Consider the following 18,943-nt stretch of genomic DNA (forward strand, 5'->3'; position numbering starts at 1 on the left):
ACAATAAGATAAGCAAATATGTTGAATTCAGAAACCATCAACAAAACTTTTGTAAGAAAAAGCAGTGCTTTCTAAATCTTTTAGAGGGGCCAGTTATGCAAAGAGGGGCAGTCTAGTTAATAAAATGTGTTCTGGTTTTTAGAGCACTTTTTATCTCATACTTCACACCACAAAGGATCTAAACTGTCTCAGAAAAACTAAGGGAGTTGATCTCATGGATTTAATAGCTGATTCATGGCTGGAAATACACAGAGTAAGAGCAAATTACCAGCTTTTGCAAGAAAAGAGTTTATCATGGAGATGACAAAGGCATGTCTGCAGAGTCTTCATTATTTCATCAATAAATGATCACAGGAACAGACTGAATACTGCAAGGACAGCACCTGCTCTGTCTCAGTGCTAAATGATTAACCAGCCCATGAAATGGGATGTTCAACAGTGTAGTCAGTGACAAATTCTCTACCTATGCATAAGTAGTAAAAGGTCTTAGAATAATTATTGCTGCTCAGGAATGCTGAAACCATTAGAGATAATACTGCAAAGACTTCTGTGCTGGTGTGGAGCAGCAGTCAAAGGACATGTGAGGAATTAAAACTGCAGAGGTAGTACTTTTCTTCCATTATGTAAATCTGTGACACACTTTACATCTGAGTGTCACACCTTTAAAAATGTGCTGGTAAAACACCTGCTGTGGGGTAACTTCCAAAGGAAGAGACTGCAATTAGCTTGTTTTCTATCCTGAGCTTTGATAAACAAAGCTGAGTTAGGATAAAGTTATTTGAGATCATAAATACTTGGAGAAGTTCAAGAGGGGAATGACTTTCTGCTGTTCCTCAAACAAAAACAAAGGGACACCAGATAGTGTGGAAAGCAAAGCTTGAACAAAGGAAAGTAATTTCTCACATCATGTCTGATTTAAATGTGGAGTTCATTGCCATAGTATTTATTGAAAATTAAAATCATAGTTTTGAATTTAAAAACTACAGCAATTCATAGAAAAAAAACTCCTCAAATTATGTTTAAATACAATGACTGTAAAACCTTTGTCAAACTGAAAATTCTCAGAGATAGTTACTTTTAAGAGACTGAAATTGGTGTATTTTTGTTCTGGTTCACCATAACTTTATTTCTGGAGGGTTTTGTTAATGTTTGTAATAGTTAGGCTGTATTTGTCAAACAGTAGACTTGTACTAAATCATTACTTTGAAAGTCCAGGTTAGTATCTCATTGCTAAATAATGTTGTGTTCCGTTGTTGACAGCATTTTGTAGAAATCACAGATGACCAGTTTGACTTCCATACTTACTGTATGAGGAAGATCACCCTTAGGTCTTATGTGGACTTGTTAAAATTAGAAGATGTGCTTCGACAACATCCCTTCTACTTCAAAGCTGCACAGATTGCCATAGAGATCTATCTGAAACTTCATGATAATCCCTTAACAGATGAAAATAAAGAACATGAGGCTGATACAGGTATTCAACCCTCAGGGTTTATTCATCATGCAGTTTCACTAATTGGTGGGTGGTTTAGGGAGATGTAGCATTTGTTATGGTTGTCAGCTGTGGTAGCCAAAACCAGAGCTCTGCACAACTCAGAGTAGGCAAATTGCAGCTTGTGGTAAAGTAGATGTTCTGCTGGAAATTAAAGTGATGTGTGCTTGTATTGTGGTTATTATAAAATAATGATGATTGTAGTGAGAGCTGCAACTCTTAAGTACAAATGTTTGTGCTGTGGAATGACTCCAAAAACATGAATTGTCATGGTTGGTCCATGGAATAGGAGATTGAAGCAGATGTGCTTGGTAGTAGCTCTTTCTAAGCATTTTATCAGTGTGCAGAAATTTCACTAGGTAGCAACTTAAATTTTATCATCCCTTGCTTCTGATGTAAAAAATAACATTTAAATTATCTATTTTTTTCTCTCATTTCTGATTTGAGAGCAGCTTAAGCAGTTATGCGTTGGGGCACCTCAGATTGTACAAATAGAGGATCCTTCAAGAGAGAATCATTTAAGAGGAATTTGTCAAGTTTTAGTATTTTTCATCTCATTACACTATTTTACTTTCTGCTCCCTGATTCCACTAAGGAATTTGTGAATTATGAAGCAGCATAGGTTATAAAATAATCTATTCACAGTAAATAAGCTTTTACAAAGGTAATGACAGCATTGTTCTTAGTAGATAATGGTTTAAAAAAGGTGGTGATGTCTGACAACTGCATGATGCTGTTAATACCAGACATCAATGTTGTGTGGTTTTGTCCTTGTGTGTACAGCAAACATGTCTGACAAGGAGCTAAAGAAACTACGAAACAAGCAGAGAAGAGCCCAGAAGAAAGCACAACTGGAGGAGGAGAAGAAAAATGCTGAGAAGGAGAAGCAGCAGAGGAATCAGAAAAAGAAGAAAGATGATGATGATGAAGAGATTGGAGGACCGAAAGAGGAACTTATCCCTGAGAAACTGGCAAAGGTGCAGTGTAATAATGAAGTCTTAAAAATTTCTAGAGAGTTGCAGTGAGCACACATAGAACTTAAAAGCCATTCAAATAACTTGTTTGTTTTTGGTATGGCATCTCTTCACAGGCGGCATTTTAAAAAGAATTCCTTTCCTGGGCTAGTTTGTTAGATACAGTGTCAGTAGTGTGGAAATCACAGCTTTAGTTCTCAAAGGCAGTAATTGAAGTCATAAACATTTGCTGCATGTGGAGTTATCTCCATGTGTTTACTGCACTAACTTGTTGATTATACCCTGTTTCTAGTTGGTCGTGTGGAAGTCTTTCTATCCTGTATGTAAGGTGATTATCATTCACTCTTTTATGCCCCCTGATACTCTTTGGTTTGCACAGTCAGCCTGTGAAAAAAGGAGACATTGAAGCACTGAATGCTTTAACAGGATTTGTTTTTGAATGGGGAAAAAAGGAATAAAGAAGCTGTAGTAGTAAATAGTAGACTAGACTGAGATGGATTTAGAGATCTGTATTAACAGCTATAGAGAGAGATAAAAGGGAGGTGACCCAGAATTTTAGCAGAAGTTACACCTATAAGGAGCAGGAAAACACTCCAAAAAATGTGAGGGAAAGATAATATTATAGAGACTGGAAAAATTAATTTACAGCAATAGTAGTGTAGATTGCAAGTCTTTATAGATCCAGTGTTCTGGATCTGTATTCATGCTATTCACACTGAAATGAGTTGTATTTGCTCTTGAGGGGATATTTGAAAGTTGAGTCAGTGAACTTGACTCTATAGCCAGGAAACAAGTGACTTGTTTTATAACTCATTAAATAACCTGACTAGTTATTAAGAATATTGTTGGTATTTCCATTGTTTAGTTCACTGGCTGCAAGGAGCAGAATTGCAGTGCTAGGCAAGGTGGAGGTGGAACAGCATGTGTTGAAATTCTGTAGTAGAGGGATGTCATGGGACAGCTGTGAAAAATCTAGTTATGTCTTTAATATACAGATGTCAATATAATATAATTCTCAATTCAGTATCACAAGCATGGGTATAGACACTTCCAAATGCACCTGGTGCCAAAAGACCAGTTTTGACACAGCTGGTCACTTGCAAATAGCTCTCCTGAAACAGCTGCCCCTAGAATTGTTTGGATGTGTATCTTTGGCACTAAAGGCATGGCTTTAAAATGGGCTTTTATAGTTCCAAATAGTTATGTGCACAGTGTGTCTGTAAAGTCAGCAGCACATAGAAATGTTGTGGTTTTATGACAGGTGCTGTAGTTATATTTAGCAGGAATTGTGATCTTCAACTCAAGTTATTTGCAACAAAGTGTATCACTTCAATGTTGCTGAATTAGTATTGGTACACAGCAAAATTTCTATTTGCTTCTTAGAGAGTAGTTTCTGTTAATAAAAAAAAATTAAGGGCAACAGACAGATCTTGTTTTAGTAATCCCAAACCTGTGTGCAAGATACCTGTCTGTAAAAAGAACTCTTGCACAGAATTAATTTGTGTGAAAGCTGTCCATTTACTGGAGTAAACTGGCTAAGATCAGGAGACCTTTTTAAATATCTAATGACTTCCAACTTGCTGACATGACTGTCACCATGACCTGGCAGCTTTCAGGAGCCTGTGTGAAGCTCACATGAGCACAATGTCATGGGTGCTTATCAGTCATTTGCCATCATCTCAGGCCCATGTATATAGGTTGGTATGGGCAGCCACACTGCCCTTTTCATTGCAGGTGCAGCTCCAGTTGTGTTCACTGCTGGTGAAGGAAAGAAGGAAAATATTTTTGTCTCTACAGCAAAACATGATTTGTGGCCATCAGAAAGCAAATATTTTGGACTTTGTGTTTTGACATTGAGGGAAAGTTGCAAAAATTTGTAACAGAAAAGGTTCTAAGCATCTTATGGCGCTGCCTTAGGAGAGTAACTCTCTGATGTGACTCAGGAATAGCTGGATTTTGTGTTTGTAGTTACTAGGTTTGAATTTTGACTTAGTTGTGTGTCACTTCCTTGAATCTGTAGGTTGAAGCACCTTTGGAAGAAGCCATTAAATTTTTAATACCCCTGAAGAATTTAGTGAAGAACAAAATAGAGACTCATCTTTTTGCCTTTGAGATTTATTTTCGAAAAGGTAGGTGAGAACACTTAGAGCAAACAGTTTGTGAATTGTAAAGGTGTATATTGAAACTTATGCAGCAATTCTTGATGAGATGTGAGGAACCCATCCCTGTGACACAGAACTTTTCACTGGATCAACACCCCAGCAATGAGCAGTCTGTGAAAACCAAAGTTTGAACATTTGGTGATTATCCATTTAATTCATTGGTTAAATAGATGCATGTTATTAAAAATAGCTTTTGCAGAACACTCAGCTGTAAATTCTTCTGATCGTTCTAATTCCAAACACTAATTACTGCTGTAACACAATGCAGTGAGTTCCTACCACAAGATTTTGAACATTGTCAACACTTCTTTTTTATTTTATTTTTTCTCCAGAGAAGTTCCTTCTGATGCTTCAGTCTGTGAAGAGAGCCTTTGCTATTGATTCTAGTCATCCTTGGCTCCATGAGTGTATGATTCATCTCTTCAGCAGTGGTATGTATTTGGTAGGATACATTTGTGTACACTGCCAGGTGATGCCAAACCTGCAGTCACTGACTTTTAGCACAGTTAATTCAAAATATTTAACGCATGTGTTAGAAAGTACATATATAAAGAAAGCATGTATTTTTAAACAACTGATTCATGCTAAAATTAAGCATGGTTATTATGACTGCATCTGGATTTAGTTTAGGAGTTGTTCCAGTATTGCAGAGAATTTTTAAGGCTCTGAGCAGTATGTGAAGCCTGAAGGAGAGAGGCAGTGAGGGGGAGAGTATATTAAATGTAAAAAAGCTTTGGCTTTTTCTAAGCATTAATTAAGTGCCACAGCTAAACTTCTTCTAACCACATCCAGTATTTACCTTTTCAAATTTCATACATCTTCCTTTGAGAAACTTTCCAGTTATATTAATATACTGTAAACATGAAAAATACTAAAATAAAAACATAAATCATATTTTATTGTGATTACCTGTGTTCACCTCAAACTTTTTTTTTCCCAACAGTATCTGAAAGTAAGGATCTGCCTGATGCTGTTAGAACAGTGTTAAACCAAGAAATGAATCGGCTTTTTGGAGCAACTAATCCAAAGAACTTCAATGAAGCTTTCCTTAAAAGGAACTATGACTCACTGCCACATAGGTTATCAGGTATTTTGCTTTTCTCCTTGTTCTGCCTTCTGCACTTTCTGTGCTTCTCTGGCAGTGGTATCTCAGTAGCAGCCCCAGTGATGTGACAATCACTCCTTCACTCTGGAGTGCTTTTCTTCTTGATTCGTTTTTTTCTGAAAACCACAGCCAGGTTGTCTGTGGGTTTTCTTTAATTTTCTCTTTGTGCTGCTGAAATGCAAATGTTGGGACCTCTGTCCTAGTGATTCTGATGTGAAGAATGTTTGTTTTAATGCTTTGTTTGGAATTTCCTTTCTGTCTGCTTGGGTGCAAAGCTTTATGCTCCAAGTTGCTTCCGTTTTGAACTTCTGCTGGAGAGTTCAGTCCCTGCTCTTCCTCATATTATCTCTAATTTATGTTTGTCTATTAAGATGGTTTTGGTCATCCACTGGGTGATGAGTTTTATTTTTTTCCTCCTGTAGCTGCCAAAATGATGTACTATTTAGATCCTTCCAGTCAGAAGAGGGCAGTGGAACTGGCAATGACCCTGGATGAATCTCTTATTAACAGAAATCTTCAGGTAACATATTTATAAATTGTAGACAACTTCTGTTTTATCTGTGGAAGCTTTAAGCAAATTTTGGAGGTAAGAGGAAGCTAAAAATCATTGCTGTGCCTTATGGTAAAGAGGTTGAGTTGTGAGACAAAGGGATGTCAGGTTCATCCCAACTGAAATATTAAAGATCCTTTTTGCACATTTAAATTAATTTAGTTTTAATAATAATATGACAACAGCAACTACAAGTAATGGGAAAACTTCTGAAACTTGAGAGAATTCACGAGGCAAAAGAAAAGGTGGTAGTTTGAGCTTTGGCTGCCACACAGGCAGCTGTTCACAAAAAAAAGGAGTGGTGCAGAGTGTGGGAGGGCTTTCCATAGACAACTTTCTGCAAGCTGTGGGAATTACTATAGGTTTAATAAAAGCTGCATATGCACAGTTTTGCCTTAGAGTGTAGTTAAATGAAAAGCTCACCAAATTGAGTCTTTGCTCCATTCTGATGGTCATGGAATAATCTCCCTGTGACACTGCCTCCATGTCCCATTCCCCTGCTTTCATCTGGGAAGACTTGTCAGTTCTGATTTGCAATTTACAGTAGTCTGTGCATTTTATTTTTCAGATCTATTGCAAGTAAATTTGGTAAATCTTTCCTTTAAAATTATTCTTTTGTGGACAAAAAAAATGGAGTTTTCCAGAAAACATCTCTTAAGAAATATAGTGGATTCAATAGAACTTTAATTGTGAAGGGTTTTAAGTTCATAGCTGAATTTTTGGACCAGACAAAGGGAGGAAAAAGAGACAATAAAGGACAATTTGCCTTGATTTGTAGACTTGTTTAGGATGTTGAAGATTCAGCTGTTGTGGTATGGGATGCAAACTCATGTCTTTTATATTTGAAGTATGTATTTAGCGTTTTTCATAAACTTGTCTTGTTTGGATGTTGGTTTTTGGCTTCAGGTTTTCTTAGTGTTTGAGTGGTCTCAGAGATCTTAATCCAAATTATCAATAGACAAAGATTAATTTGTCTTCTATTTCCTGGTTTTTGCCTATGAGTGGGATTCTAAGAATTGGACTGGGGAAAGATGAAGTGTAACCAAAAATGCTTGGTTGTTTTGGAGATGTAAACTTGGCAAGACAAGAAGATTTTATCAACTCAGCAGTGCATAAATGTCCTGTACAGTGCATTGTGAAAAACTGAAAATGTTGAATTCAAGCATGTTTGGTGCCAACATTAAGGAAAAGTTGGATTTCTACTGAACTTCTAGATGAGAAATTGAAAGTGCCCTGAAAATGGAGAATCTGGAGGAGTCTAGGTGTTTGTTGAAAGGCATTTTTGTGTGCAAAGAGATCACTTTTATTACATTTCATTGTAGTCAAGACCAGCTGACTCAGAGCACACTGCAGGCATAAAACCAGATATATTTGACCTTTGGTGGATGCCAGTATTATAAAGAGCAAATGTGAGGAAAAGGGGTCGTTGAGGAGAGTTCCATAACCCTACAGCAGGAGGACAGAGCAGTTAATCCCAGTACACAGAAGAAATAAAATCTACTAAATGTCAGAGGAGCAGGAAAAGCCTGCCTGGCTGTGCTAATGCTACCAGGCTTTAGTGGGGCTCAGTAGGTTGGTTTTTCATGTTTGGAATGCAGGCTAAAAAAAATTCCACAGCAAATCTCCTTTTTCTAAATCATGAACAAAAAATGGACAGGAATCTGCATATATCAGAAAAATGTGGTAATATCAGAGTGATTTGATTTGATTGAAAGGTGTGTTATGTGGTGCTGAAATGGTCAGTGTGTTCCAAGAATGGTGGGGTTCTTGGTTGCCAATTAGCAAGAATAACATTTTTTAGGAAAATAAGAAACAAGGGACAAATTAGTGTTTCATTTTACAGTCAAGATTTCTAGCTGTGTCTTAGATCCCTTTTTAAACTGCATTATTTCAAATCAGACTACACTGGTATTTCATGTTGTGTTTAGTTAAAATGTCACTTGATGTTGAAAGGTGTGTGGTCCTTGCAGCAGGTTTGTGACAAAAATGCTATTTTAAATTTGTCTTGGGAGATGAGAATAATCTCAAACAGCAGAACTGTTTAAGAAATGTTTAAGAAGCCATAACACTTCTTTATTTCTCTCTTTAATTAGACTTGTATGGAGGTATTAGAAGCTTTATGTGACGGTAGCCTTGGAGACTGTAAAGAAGCATCTGAAACTTACAGAGCAAATTGTCATAAGCTTTTCCCTTATGCTTTGGCTTTCATGCCCCCTGGATATGAAGAGGATATGAAGATCACAGTTAATGGAGATAGTTCTGCAGAACCTGAAGAACTGGCCAATGAAATATGAACAACTTTATTGGAAAAAAATGACGTTGGACCATATCTGGTGTATAATATTTTTGTCACGCACCTGCTGAATTGTTCTAACTTACACAAAGAACAGAAGGAAAAAAAAAAACCCCGTTGCCTTCAAATAGTTTTACTTTTTTTTTATCCTGCTGACAAAGTATATATATAAAATATCTAACATATTACTGGTTATAGGTTGTTTGGTTTCTTAAAAATTAAAAGCTGCTAAAATTGAAAAAAAAAAAAAAGGAAAAAATAAACAACCCTTTTCCTCACCTACCCACCCATGTTTTTAAACTAATTTATATGAGACCTGGAGGTGCATAGCCCTCAGAGCAGGTGTGTGGCAGAAATATTAACTTTAAATTTGTCTTGTGAGATTACTGTTATCTCAGACAGCAAAACTGCTGTTTTAGCACTGGATTCTTTCACTGAGCACAAAGAGTTGATGGGGCTTTAGCATCTGACTGATTTTGATACGGGGGATGATTGTGTCCATAGGAAGTATGCAATGTGAATCAGAATATACAGAGAAACCTGCAACATACTTGTTATGTTGGGGTGCTTGGACATACTGATATCAACCAGAATTAAGAAACATAGTGTGTTCAATAAGCTTGTTGTGTCTCTGAAATTCACTGTACACGATCAGTTTGGTGTTCTTGCACCACAGTTTTTACCTGAAGGAACCAGTTAAAAATGGTCTCTCTTGGAATTAAACCTGGGGTGGGGAGAGGAGAATCAACATTGCTGTTCTTGAGATGAACCTATCGGCGTAGGTTGGCCAAACTTTTTAAAACTGTAATGCAAGAACCAAATAAAATTATGCACTGTGACGTGGCACCAGTTAGAAAGATCGCATGCATTTTTCATGTAGAGTGAAAACAAAATGAGAACATACTATGGCTTGAAGTTTCAAAGAGGAAAACTCCTGACTACCATTTTGACTGATCAAGAGACTAATAGATTAAAACCTCAGCAGGCCTTGTTCACGTTATGCAGAAAAAAAAAAAAAAAAAGTGCTGCAGTTTAGATACCTCTGGAACTTTTCCACAGTGTCACAGGTTTGTAATACTTGAAGCCCTACATTTCTAAGAATATATTTCTTGCTCAGTTGTTTCAGGCAAGCCCAAGACTTTGTAACTTTTAAGGGGCCCAAGATTTTTTTTTCAATAACAGACCAGCTTCTTATTCCTGCAGTTACAGATGTAATTTCCTTTGTCAAACATAAGGTACCAAATATAATGCAATAAAACGTTTTGAAAAACAACTGTGTGAATATTTAAACCAATCTATGTTGTTGTACTTGGACAGTGAATGGGTTTGCTGGAGTGCAGCTCAGGGCTGGCTTACTGTGCTGTCCAGTCATGCTAACAATGTCACTGCTGATGGGTGGTCATTGAGTACAAAGTGCAAATGCATTCTATGTAAATACTGAATGTCTGGGAAGTCCTATAACACGATGCTTTGCTTTTAAGTTCCACCAGTGTTAGGATGAATTTTGTTTTCCAAGTCAAGCTTCAGTCTACAAGTCTACTGTGTTAATAATATAGATAAGTGCTCAAAATGTTTTCTTTTGTAGGCTCAACATATAAAACAGAGCAGAAATAAACTACAGCTTACAAAGTGAGTGCCTTCTTTGCTGCAGGAGTTCAGTTACAGAGTCTCTGTTGTGTGGATACACAGCCTTCCTCTTCCACATAATGGAATTCAGTGATTGACATGTACAGTTAAGAGATCCCAGAAGACTTACTGGGGTTTGTAGTTTTATAACTGTCACAACACCAGGCTTTTGTTCATTGTGTCTTCAGCTCCACTTTGTTTTCATGGTTAGCCTATTGTGTGTACGTTTGCAGTATAGTTCCCCTCAGAAGTGTGGGTTGCTGTATTTGTATATTTAACCTGCTGGGCTTTTAGAGACTAGAATACCTACAGAGCCTTCAGCTGACTCTGGCATTGATGTCTTGATCTCAGTTGTTTCTGCAGCCTGAGATACTTGGACTGCATGTCTTCTGCAACTCCTGGAGATGGTTCAGTCTTGCCTGCACAAGCTGTGAGCTTTTGGCCTTGCCTCTTCAGTATTGCTCCCATTTCCTGGCTGCTGATGCTTAAGCTGGAGGCAGATGAATGTTCACTTGTAACAGATTGGGAATTGCATCAAGCAAGTTTGGGGGTTTTTTTTCCAAATATGGGGGTTTTGGGTGCTGCCTATAAATGGGATTATTTCCTTTTTCACTGCCTGTTTTTGCATTGAAATGGATGAACTAAAAGCTGGAAGTTACTTATCTTTGTTTGTGCAAATGGGGAAAAGGATGCTTCAGTGGGCCTTCCACAAGTCTCCATCTACACATCTGTTTTGATTTCCCTAAAGACACTTCATAACCTTGCTGAAAGGCATCCACACTGCTTCAGAGATGGTGCTTTTGGATTAAAGAGGTTACTCATCCCCTTCCAGAAGACTGCAAGCCCAGGACAGGAAACTACACCAAGAGTTTACCTGAAGATGGAGGTTCTTTAATTGGCAAAGAAATTGTTATTCCTTCATCTTCACATCTGTCCTGTGAGATGCAAGGCTGACTTTTGAGGAAGAGCTTTTTTAAGAGCTGGAAATGAAGTTGAAATCCAGTGCAATGAGTCTTTTTTGGTAGCACAGAGTGCTGTGCTGCAGTGGAAGCTTTCCTTTGTGTGCTGAGATCCAAAATTGTAATTACTGCTGCTTGGCTGCCACAGCAGGTGAGCAGGGAATGCAGTTGTGGCCAGGGAATTAGAGCACTGGCATCACACAATCTGGTTTGATTCTTCATGGTTTTCACTGGAGAAGGATTTCACCATCAGTGGAGCCACTGGTAATGACACGTGATACGGGTATCTTTCCTGGGGGAAAAAAAATTCAGACAATAAATTTTTCTTAGATAAGAGAAGATGATGAACATTGCATGAAGTAATGCCAGAGTTAGATGTGGGCTTAAATTGTAGGGAGCTGGGAGCTGTGGTTTTCCCTGTGATGGTGGGTGAGGTACTCACTTCTTCCATGTAGAGACCAAAGCATGCAGGCACATGTGTGAACAAGAAGGTAAAATAGCCTCAAACTTACCTATTCAGTAATTAATTTCTTTGCATATTAAATGCCTTAAAAGCTATATTCAACTTTTTTTTTCAGTAGAGGTCTTAACATTTGCATGTTCATAGCGGGGAGGCTTGCTGTGTCAGCCAGAAGAGGGAAGTTTGTCACCCAGGTGTTCCCCTAGCATGGGGAGCAAATTCCAGGTTTTCCAGGGAGCTCTCTAGGGCTAGATGAGGTGTTTATGATCAGCCTGTTAAATCTTCCTTTAGCATTTGGATTTGCCAGGTCTGGAGGTGCAGCCATAACAGCAGAATCTGGGAGTTGGTGTAGCAACTCACACATTGAGTTGTGTTTTCCCCACGAGAGCAGGGGGAGATCAGGCCTGGGGAGGCAGAGGTGCAAATACAGTTTCATTATCATGTGAGCGAGATAAAAAAGAAAACTGAAGGTCTCTGTCTAATGTGATGCCTTTGGGGGTTGGAGCAATGGTGCCATCATGCCTGCAGCATTCACATGTTGTTGCCACAGTTCTGTTTTGGGCATGTACCCCTAATGCCAATAAAACTACTTGATACCATAATCCAGCTCAATAGACCCAGATCAAAATTTTATTTTTCTCTTTTTGTGATTGCTTTAACTGTTTTTCTAAATGTTCTGTGCAGAGTACTTAGCTAACTTTGAAATCTTTCCCCCTAAGGAATTTTGCTTTACAAATGCCATTTTTACCTAAGTGTAATGTAAAATAGCTTGAACTATGTGGAATTCAGAGTTACACTCGTGTGATAACACAGTGCTTTGGGGTCCTGTGAAGGAAAACAGTGCAAATGTAGTGTAATTAGACAGTTGTATCAGTAATTGATTTGAGTTGTCTATAAGCTCGTTAATGAAAGGCCAAGTTTCAGGTGGAGGAAAGTGGGTGCTGAGCCTGGGGAAAGGCTCTTGCTTCCAGGAGCTTTCCAGTTATCAGCTGTCCTGGGATGGGATGAGGTGAGCTGCAAAGGGCAAATGCTTTTACAAAACCTCTGGCCATGCCATTGTGATTATACTTCCTGGAAATTAAAGTTGCAATCTACAAACACTAATTTTAATGGCTGTGTTGGGCAGGGACACTTTCCAGGAGCACACGGCCAGCAGTGGGAATGGCAAGGAGCACCTGGTAGAGCAGCTCGTCAAAAGAAGACTGAAGTGAGTTAGAAGGAGGTGGCATAATAGAAATTCCATTTTTTATTAAATATAAAATAGCTTTCCTATTACTAGGAAGATGAGAGTGAAGCTGTAAATACTATAAATGCAGTCTTCCCATGCCAAGGAAGCTGTAAATGTGTATTACTTCTGGAGTGGTACAAGCAAAACCAGTAGTATGTTGACAAAGACCCTAGCTTTGTATGTTAGTCTTCATGTGAATTGTGGCAGAAAACTGGGAGGACAAAAATTGTCCACTGTATGAGAGACAATATCCAAGAGTTGGTAATATTGCAAGAGAAATGTTGCTACAAAATCCAAAGCATCTTAGAATAGCTTCCCTAAGATGTTTGTTTTAATTCAAAGTGTTAAACTTGCTAACTGTTCACAAAGAAAGACAAAGAAGTACTTTCACAAGATATTTCTGCCTGGCACTGCCCATTCAATATCTACCTCTACTAGTCCTAGTCTAGTTTGGCTACTGCATAATTTTAGCCATTTAGCATACAACATATGAAAAAGTGTCATTTACCTGGTCAGTGAATGTATGATGATGGATAACATTTAGTTTTAAACTGTAATGCAATAAAACCACAAAGTTAGTGATTAAATCCTGTTGTTGGTTCAGTGCAGCAGCATATTTATTGCTTCATTGCTGATCCGTTCAAAAAAAAATCTGAATTATGGACTCCACCAAGTTACTTGCAATTGTACTGGGATTTGCTTTCCCTTCCAGCCTTCCTAACTGGTTAACAATGTTGTACTGTGTTTTTACGCTCTTCTCTGGTGGTAGTAAATATCAAAACTAGCAGGAAGTCAATCAAAGAATAAAAATGCTGAGTTCTGTTTGTAATTGAGTACTAGTGTTTCCTTGTAGGGTTCAGCGTGCTCCAGCTTTGTAATAAAGGATCCCTCGGCCAGTTCCCCTAATTCCCCTTGTCTTCTTCCAGGCTGATGAGCTGCTAATGGGGGTGCAGCTCTCAGAAAAGGAAAAATAGGTCAGTAGGAAAAGGCTGTGACTCCCTGTGGAGTCAGGCTGGGAAAGAACCACCTCGGCAGGGAGCTGTCTGTCCTACCCAGAAATTAAAGCTATGTACAACAAAAAAACATCCCTTGCTCTTTTGGGCTACAAAGAGGGCTACAAAGAGCCAATATGGGGATTTGGATACATGGGTCTTCAGAGGCAAGGTGATGCAATTTTTGGGGATTAAATAAAATAAGGCTTCTCTTCCCCACCCATAAGCCCTCCTGATCCCAAAGTTTTCTGATTCAGTGTCCCAGAGTATCTTGCTATTTCAGTCAATTAGCATGCAAAATAATAAGATAACGCTGACAAATTGCAGTAAAAGTAGCAAAGCAGACTGCTGATGCAGCAATATAGGAACCTACAGTGTGTTGTGCACCTGGCATTTCAGATCACCTAGAAAAAAATGTTAACAGCTGTGTGTGCTGAATTACAGCTCTGATGAGCCCTGTCTGCAGGGGCTGCAGCTCTTTCAGGGTGTGTGCCTGCAGGGAAGGTGGGTGTGACGCTGAAGTGATGGCAGCAATATCCTCATATTCACCCCTTTGGATGGGAAAGGGGAGCCTGGTTGCAGGAAGGGCTCCTTTGCATGGATTGTGCCCTACTGAAAACCACCACCCCTAAAAAACAGCATCCCTTCCTTATCCATGCCCTCACAACTTCATTGCTCTGTGGGAGGGAAAGGGCATTTGTGCTGGGAAACTGCATGCCTTGAACTTCTCATAATTTGAGACTGCCCCCTTCCATTCCTGGGATTTGAAGCCCAGAAGATCTATGAGGAGCCAAGGCAGCCTGGCAGATAAAGCATTCTTTTATCTGCATAAATATCTCAGTTTTGACTTTCTATCAATACTCCTCCACTCCATCAGGTATAAAAGCTCTTCCCACCTTGTCATCATGCTTCTGCAATCTGTTCTGTGCAGTGGCAGAAAGACAACACTGCTCTGTGGCCCCTCTTGTCCCTCAAAATGCAGCAGTGCATGCAAAGTGCCCTTCATTCCAAACCTGCCTTCATGGAGTGAACCCAAGGGATGTGAAAATGCTCTTCACGTGGAGGAAAGTACATGGGGAGCACTGATGTGGCTGTTGAGTGGATCCTGCAGCAAGACTGGCATTGCCATGGTAAGTGCAAGTGGTGGGTTTGGGGGGGGCTCTTTCAGTGTCTGCCATTCTCTCCTGAACTTCACAAAACCAAGAGCCAAAGCCCCATTCTTTTAAGAGGACCACAGAGATGTCCCTGAAAGTAGGAGCAGCTTTGCTCCCCTGCATGTCTTTGTAGGATTTTATTGCAAAAATATGAAGCTGTAAACCAGACACCCCCTACAACCTATTAATCTCCTTTTATTAATTATTTACTATTTTTCTTACAGCTGTCTTTATAATCTGCAAGAATTTTTATAAAATTTTAGGAAAATGTTGGCTTCTGACTATTTATGTCCTGCATTTCTTTTCCTCACTGGAATCATCAAACATTCACAACTGTGCATCTCACTTCACTTGTAGTATCAGTCCAATATTTTAGTGACATGTAACTGTTTGAGCTGGGAAAAAAAACCAATCTTTGCTTTACTGCAGAGTGAACTTGTTTGTGCTTTTGAATGCTTGTTGTGTCCTCTGATGAGCATTTTTTCACCATGTCCTTTATGTTCTGCTCAATATTGCAGCACCCTGCTGGCACCAAAATCATCCTGCAGGGTATTGACAGGTAAACATTGCATACAAGCTGCATGAAGAACATATGGTAACCTAAATTTACCTTCATGGAGGAAAAGCCTTGTGCTGCAGCTCGGCTGGAGCTGAGGAGGCAAACTGAGCTCAATGCCAGGCACTGGCTGTAACCAAGTGCTAAGGAGAGAGAAAAGACTGAGATTAAGTAATAATCATAAGGATTATATTCTGAATAGTGTAAAAAAGTGTATAAATCTGATATACAGATGAAAGGACATCTTAGCAAACCACCAGGAAAATAAGCTTTTGTCTCATACCTAGGTATACTATCAAATGCATGGGTCCCATCTGTTTTGGGGATATTTTTCTTTCTTTTTCTACATACTTTATAAATTTTTCTTCCTGATGAGATCATAATATTTTCAATAGCACAAATACATCATAGTGTTTAGTTCTGAACATTCCCTCACCTGCAGCCCTCTCAAAAAGCAGGTGATTGTGGCTGACACCTCGAAGGCTGATGTTCTTTGCTGATGTTCTTTCAGAGGGGGTGTCCTGGGTTCAGTACCAGGGGCTGTGTTTTGGATTTGTGCTGAACTCAGGGTTGATTACACAGAGATGTTTTTGTTATTGCTGAGCAGAGCTTACACAGAGCCAGGGCCTTCTCTGCTTTTTGTGCTGCCACACTGGTGAGGAAGATGAGGGTGACAGGGAAGGGAAAAGACACAGCCCAGACAGGTGACCAAAGGGATATTCCAGACTCAGTATATAAAGTGAGGGGAAGAAAGATGAGAGGGGGGAAATTGGGAGTGATTGTGTTTGTTTTGCCAAGTGCATTGGTTTTGCACAGCCTGGTTTTTGGTAGCAGGGAGGCCACAGAGGTGGCTCCTGTGGAAAGCTCCTGGAAGCTTCCACCATGTCCAGCACAGCTAATCTCTGATAGCTCTGAAGATGGATGTGCTGCTGGCAAAAACTGGAGCAAATGGAGAGGTTAGTAATGCCTCTCTGATGACATTTAAGAAGATTAAAAGAAGGTCACAGTTTTTTCTCCTAGTCAGAGAAAAGGAGGAGGTGAGAACATAACAAGGAAAACAACACGGAGGCACCAAGGTCAGTGGGGAAGGAGGGGCAGGAGCTGCTCCAGCCACTGGAGCTGAGATTCCTCTGCAGGTTAGACCATGGTGAAAGCAGCTGAGCCCCTGGGGATCCATGGGGGATGCAGAGATCCAGGCACAGCCCCTGGGATCCATGGGGATGCAGAGATCCAGGCACAGCCCATGGGATCCATGGGGATGCAGAGATCCAGGCACAGCCCATGGGATCCATGGGGGGATGCAGAGATCCAAGCACAGCCCCTGGGATCCATGGGGATGCAGAGATCTACCCACAGCCCATGGGATCCATGGGGATGCAGAGATCCACCCTCAGCCCATGGGATCCATGGGGATGCAGAGATCCACCCCCAGCCCATGGGATCCATGGGGATGCAGAGATCCACCCCCAGCCCATGGGATCCATGGGGGATGCAGAGATCCACCAACAGCCCATGGGATCCATGGGGGATGCAGAGATCCAGGCACAGCCCAGGTTCCCATGCCAGAGCAGGTGATGCCTGGAGGATGCACTGGATGCTGTGACTCTGTGGGAGACCCAATGGAGAGAGGGGCCCCTGTTTCCAGGCTGGAGCAGCCTGTCCTTGGAGAACTGCACCCTGTGGAAAGAGAGACCCACGTCACAGCAGTTTTGGGAGGATTGTTTGCCCATGGGAGGGACTCACGTTTCAGCAGGTGTGGGAGGGCTGCTGCTCATGGGAGTGGACCCATGCTGGAGGAGTTCACAGAGAACTGTCTCCCCCACAGCCTCACAGGAGGAGATTCCTCTCCTGGAACAGGAGAAGAAAATCCCAGTGATGAACTGACCAAACCCCCGTGCCCTGTCTCCCTGTGCTGTCGGTGGGAAGGAGAAGGGCTTGGGGGAAAATGGTGTGTTAAGGGCTTATTTAGTTTCTCGTTATCCTCCTCTGATTCTCAGTAAGAAATTCACTTTGCAACCTTAACTTGAGCCTGTTTTGCCCTTGACGTCTCTCCCAGTCCTTATCTCACTCATGAAGTTTGTTAACTTTTTCCCCTCTCCTCTGCCCAGCTGTGGCAGGGGAAGGTCAGTGAGTGACTCTCGGGGGTGCCTGGCGTTGGGGCAGTGTCAAACCATGACACCAACTCACCCATGGTGGGCCCTGCTCTCCTGGAGATGCCTGAACACCTGCCTGCCCTTGGGAAAGCAGGGAATTCATTCCTCGTGTTGCTTTGCTTGTTTGGGGGGCTTTGCTTTCCCTGTTAGCTGTCTTTATCTCCACCCACGAGGCTTTTACTGTTCTAATTCTCTCCCCAGTCCTTTTGGAGGGGGAGTGATCAAGCAGCTCTCTGGGACCTGGTGGCTGGCTGGGGTGAAACCATGACAGTGTGTATTTTTAATCAATGTTTTAGCTGAAATCACAGTGGGACTATGCCCTGCATTACAAGAGTGAGCCTGGGAAAAGGAGAAAACCTTATTCTTGCAGAAATGAGTAACAAAACCACATACTGACACTAAACTATTGGAAAAAAACCTGCTACCAGATAACAAAATGCATAATATATCCTTACATTAAAGTGTTGAGAGTCAAGGTCTCAACATGCAGGCAAATCACAGCACACCTGGGTTGGTTTGCTGCCTGGGGATGATTTATTGGGGCATTGTGCACACAGGTAAATACGGAAGCCCATCTCTTAAAAGGCTTTTCTTTGCTGCTCCAACATTTCTGCTCTCTGTCTTTTGTCATAAAGGAACATGTTAGTGGGGTCAAACTCTCCTTACTTGCAGAGTCAAGCTTTGCAATCATAGAATTTTCCTTGCAGAAGCAAGGGACTTTTTCCTGCAAAAATGGAGGATGTGGAGCCTCACACCAAAGCCCCACAAGAAGTCAGAGGTACAGTATTTCTGCAAAACTTTAAAAAAAGCTTTAAAGAAACTCCAAAAGCATTTTTAAACTACTTGTCATTAAATCACCTGGAAATTTTTTGATCCCTTCAGAAAAAAACAACAGCCTTAGACTTACACTTCCCCCCTAATTTATTCCTTAACTTAGAACCTGGTAGACACATTTTTAAAATATTGAACACTCTACATTTTCATGGGACTAGCATGTTAAAATATTCCTTCAGGAGGCAACAGAAATAACTATTCTTGAAATGCCAAGCAAGTCCAGACACTTGCAACTATTTTCAGAATCCCCTTTCTTAGAAAATTCTACATCTGCTAAATAAAAATAGCTGTGAATTTAGGCTCTTACATGTTCATTCACTGAGCACATCTGAAGAGCACATTAAAAGTACTTGTCCTTGCAAAAGAAAACCAAAAGCTTTTCCAAATGCTTTTATAGCAAGAAGC

The 18,943-nt window shown here is 40.3% G+C and overlaps 1 protein-coding gene across 1 annotated transcript in view; it reads left to right on the forward strand.

The window, feature by feature from the left end:
• The window catches only part of NAA15 (N-alpha-acetyltransferase 15, NatA auxiliary subunit), a 37,838-nt gene extending 24,160 nt beyond the window's left edge, over positions 1–13,678 (forward strand). The window contains exons 14-20 of the mRNA XM_033060276.1: positions 1,261–1,474; positions 2,276–2,469; positions 4,487–4,595; positions 4,961–5,059; positions 5,572–5,715; positions 6,156–6,253; positions 8,377–13,678. Of these exons, the coding sequence (XP_032916167.1) occupies positions 1,261–1,474; positions 2,276–2,469; positions 4,487–4,595; positions 4,961–5,059; positions 5,572–5,715; positions 6,156–6,253; positions 8,377–8,577 (1,059 nt within the window). The 3' untranslated portion in view covers positions 8,578–13,678. The remainder of the gene's footprint in view (positions 1–1,260; positions 1,475–2,275; positions 2,470–4,486; positions 4,596–4,960; positions 5,060–5,571; positions 5,716–6,155; positions 6,254–8,376) is intronic.
• Positions 13,679–18,943: the final 5,265 nt, after the last annotated feature.

The sequence above is a fragment of the Catharus ustulatus genome, chromosome 5 (assembly GCF_009819885.2).
Source record: "Catharus ustulatus isolate bCatUst1 chromosome 5, bCatUst1.pri.v2, whole genome shotgun sequence".
NCBI lineage: Eukaryota > Metazoa > Chordata > Aves > Passeriformes > Turdidae > Catharus > Catharus ustulatus.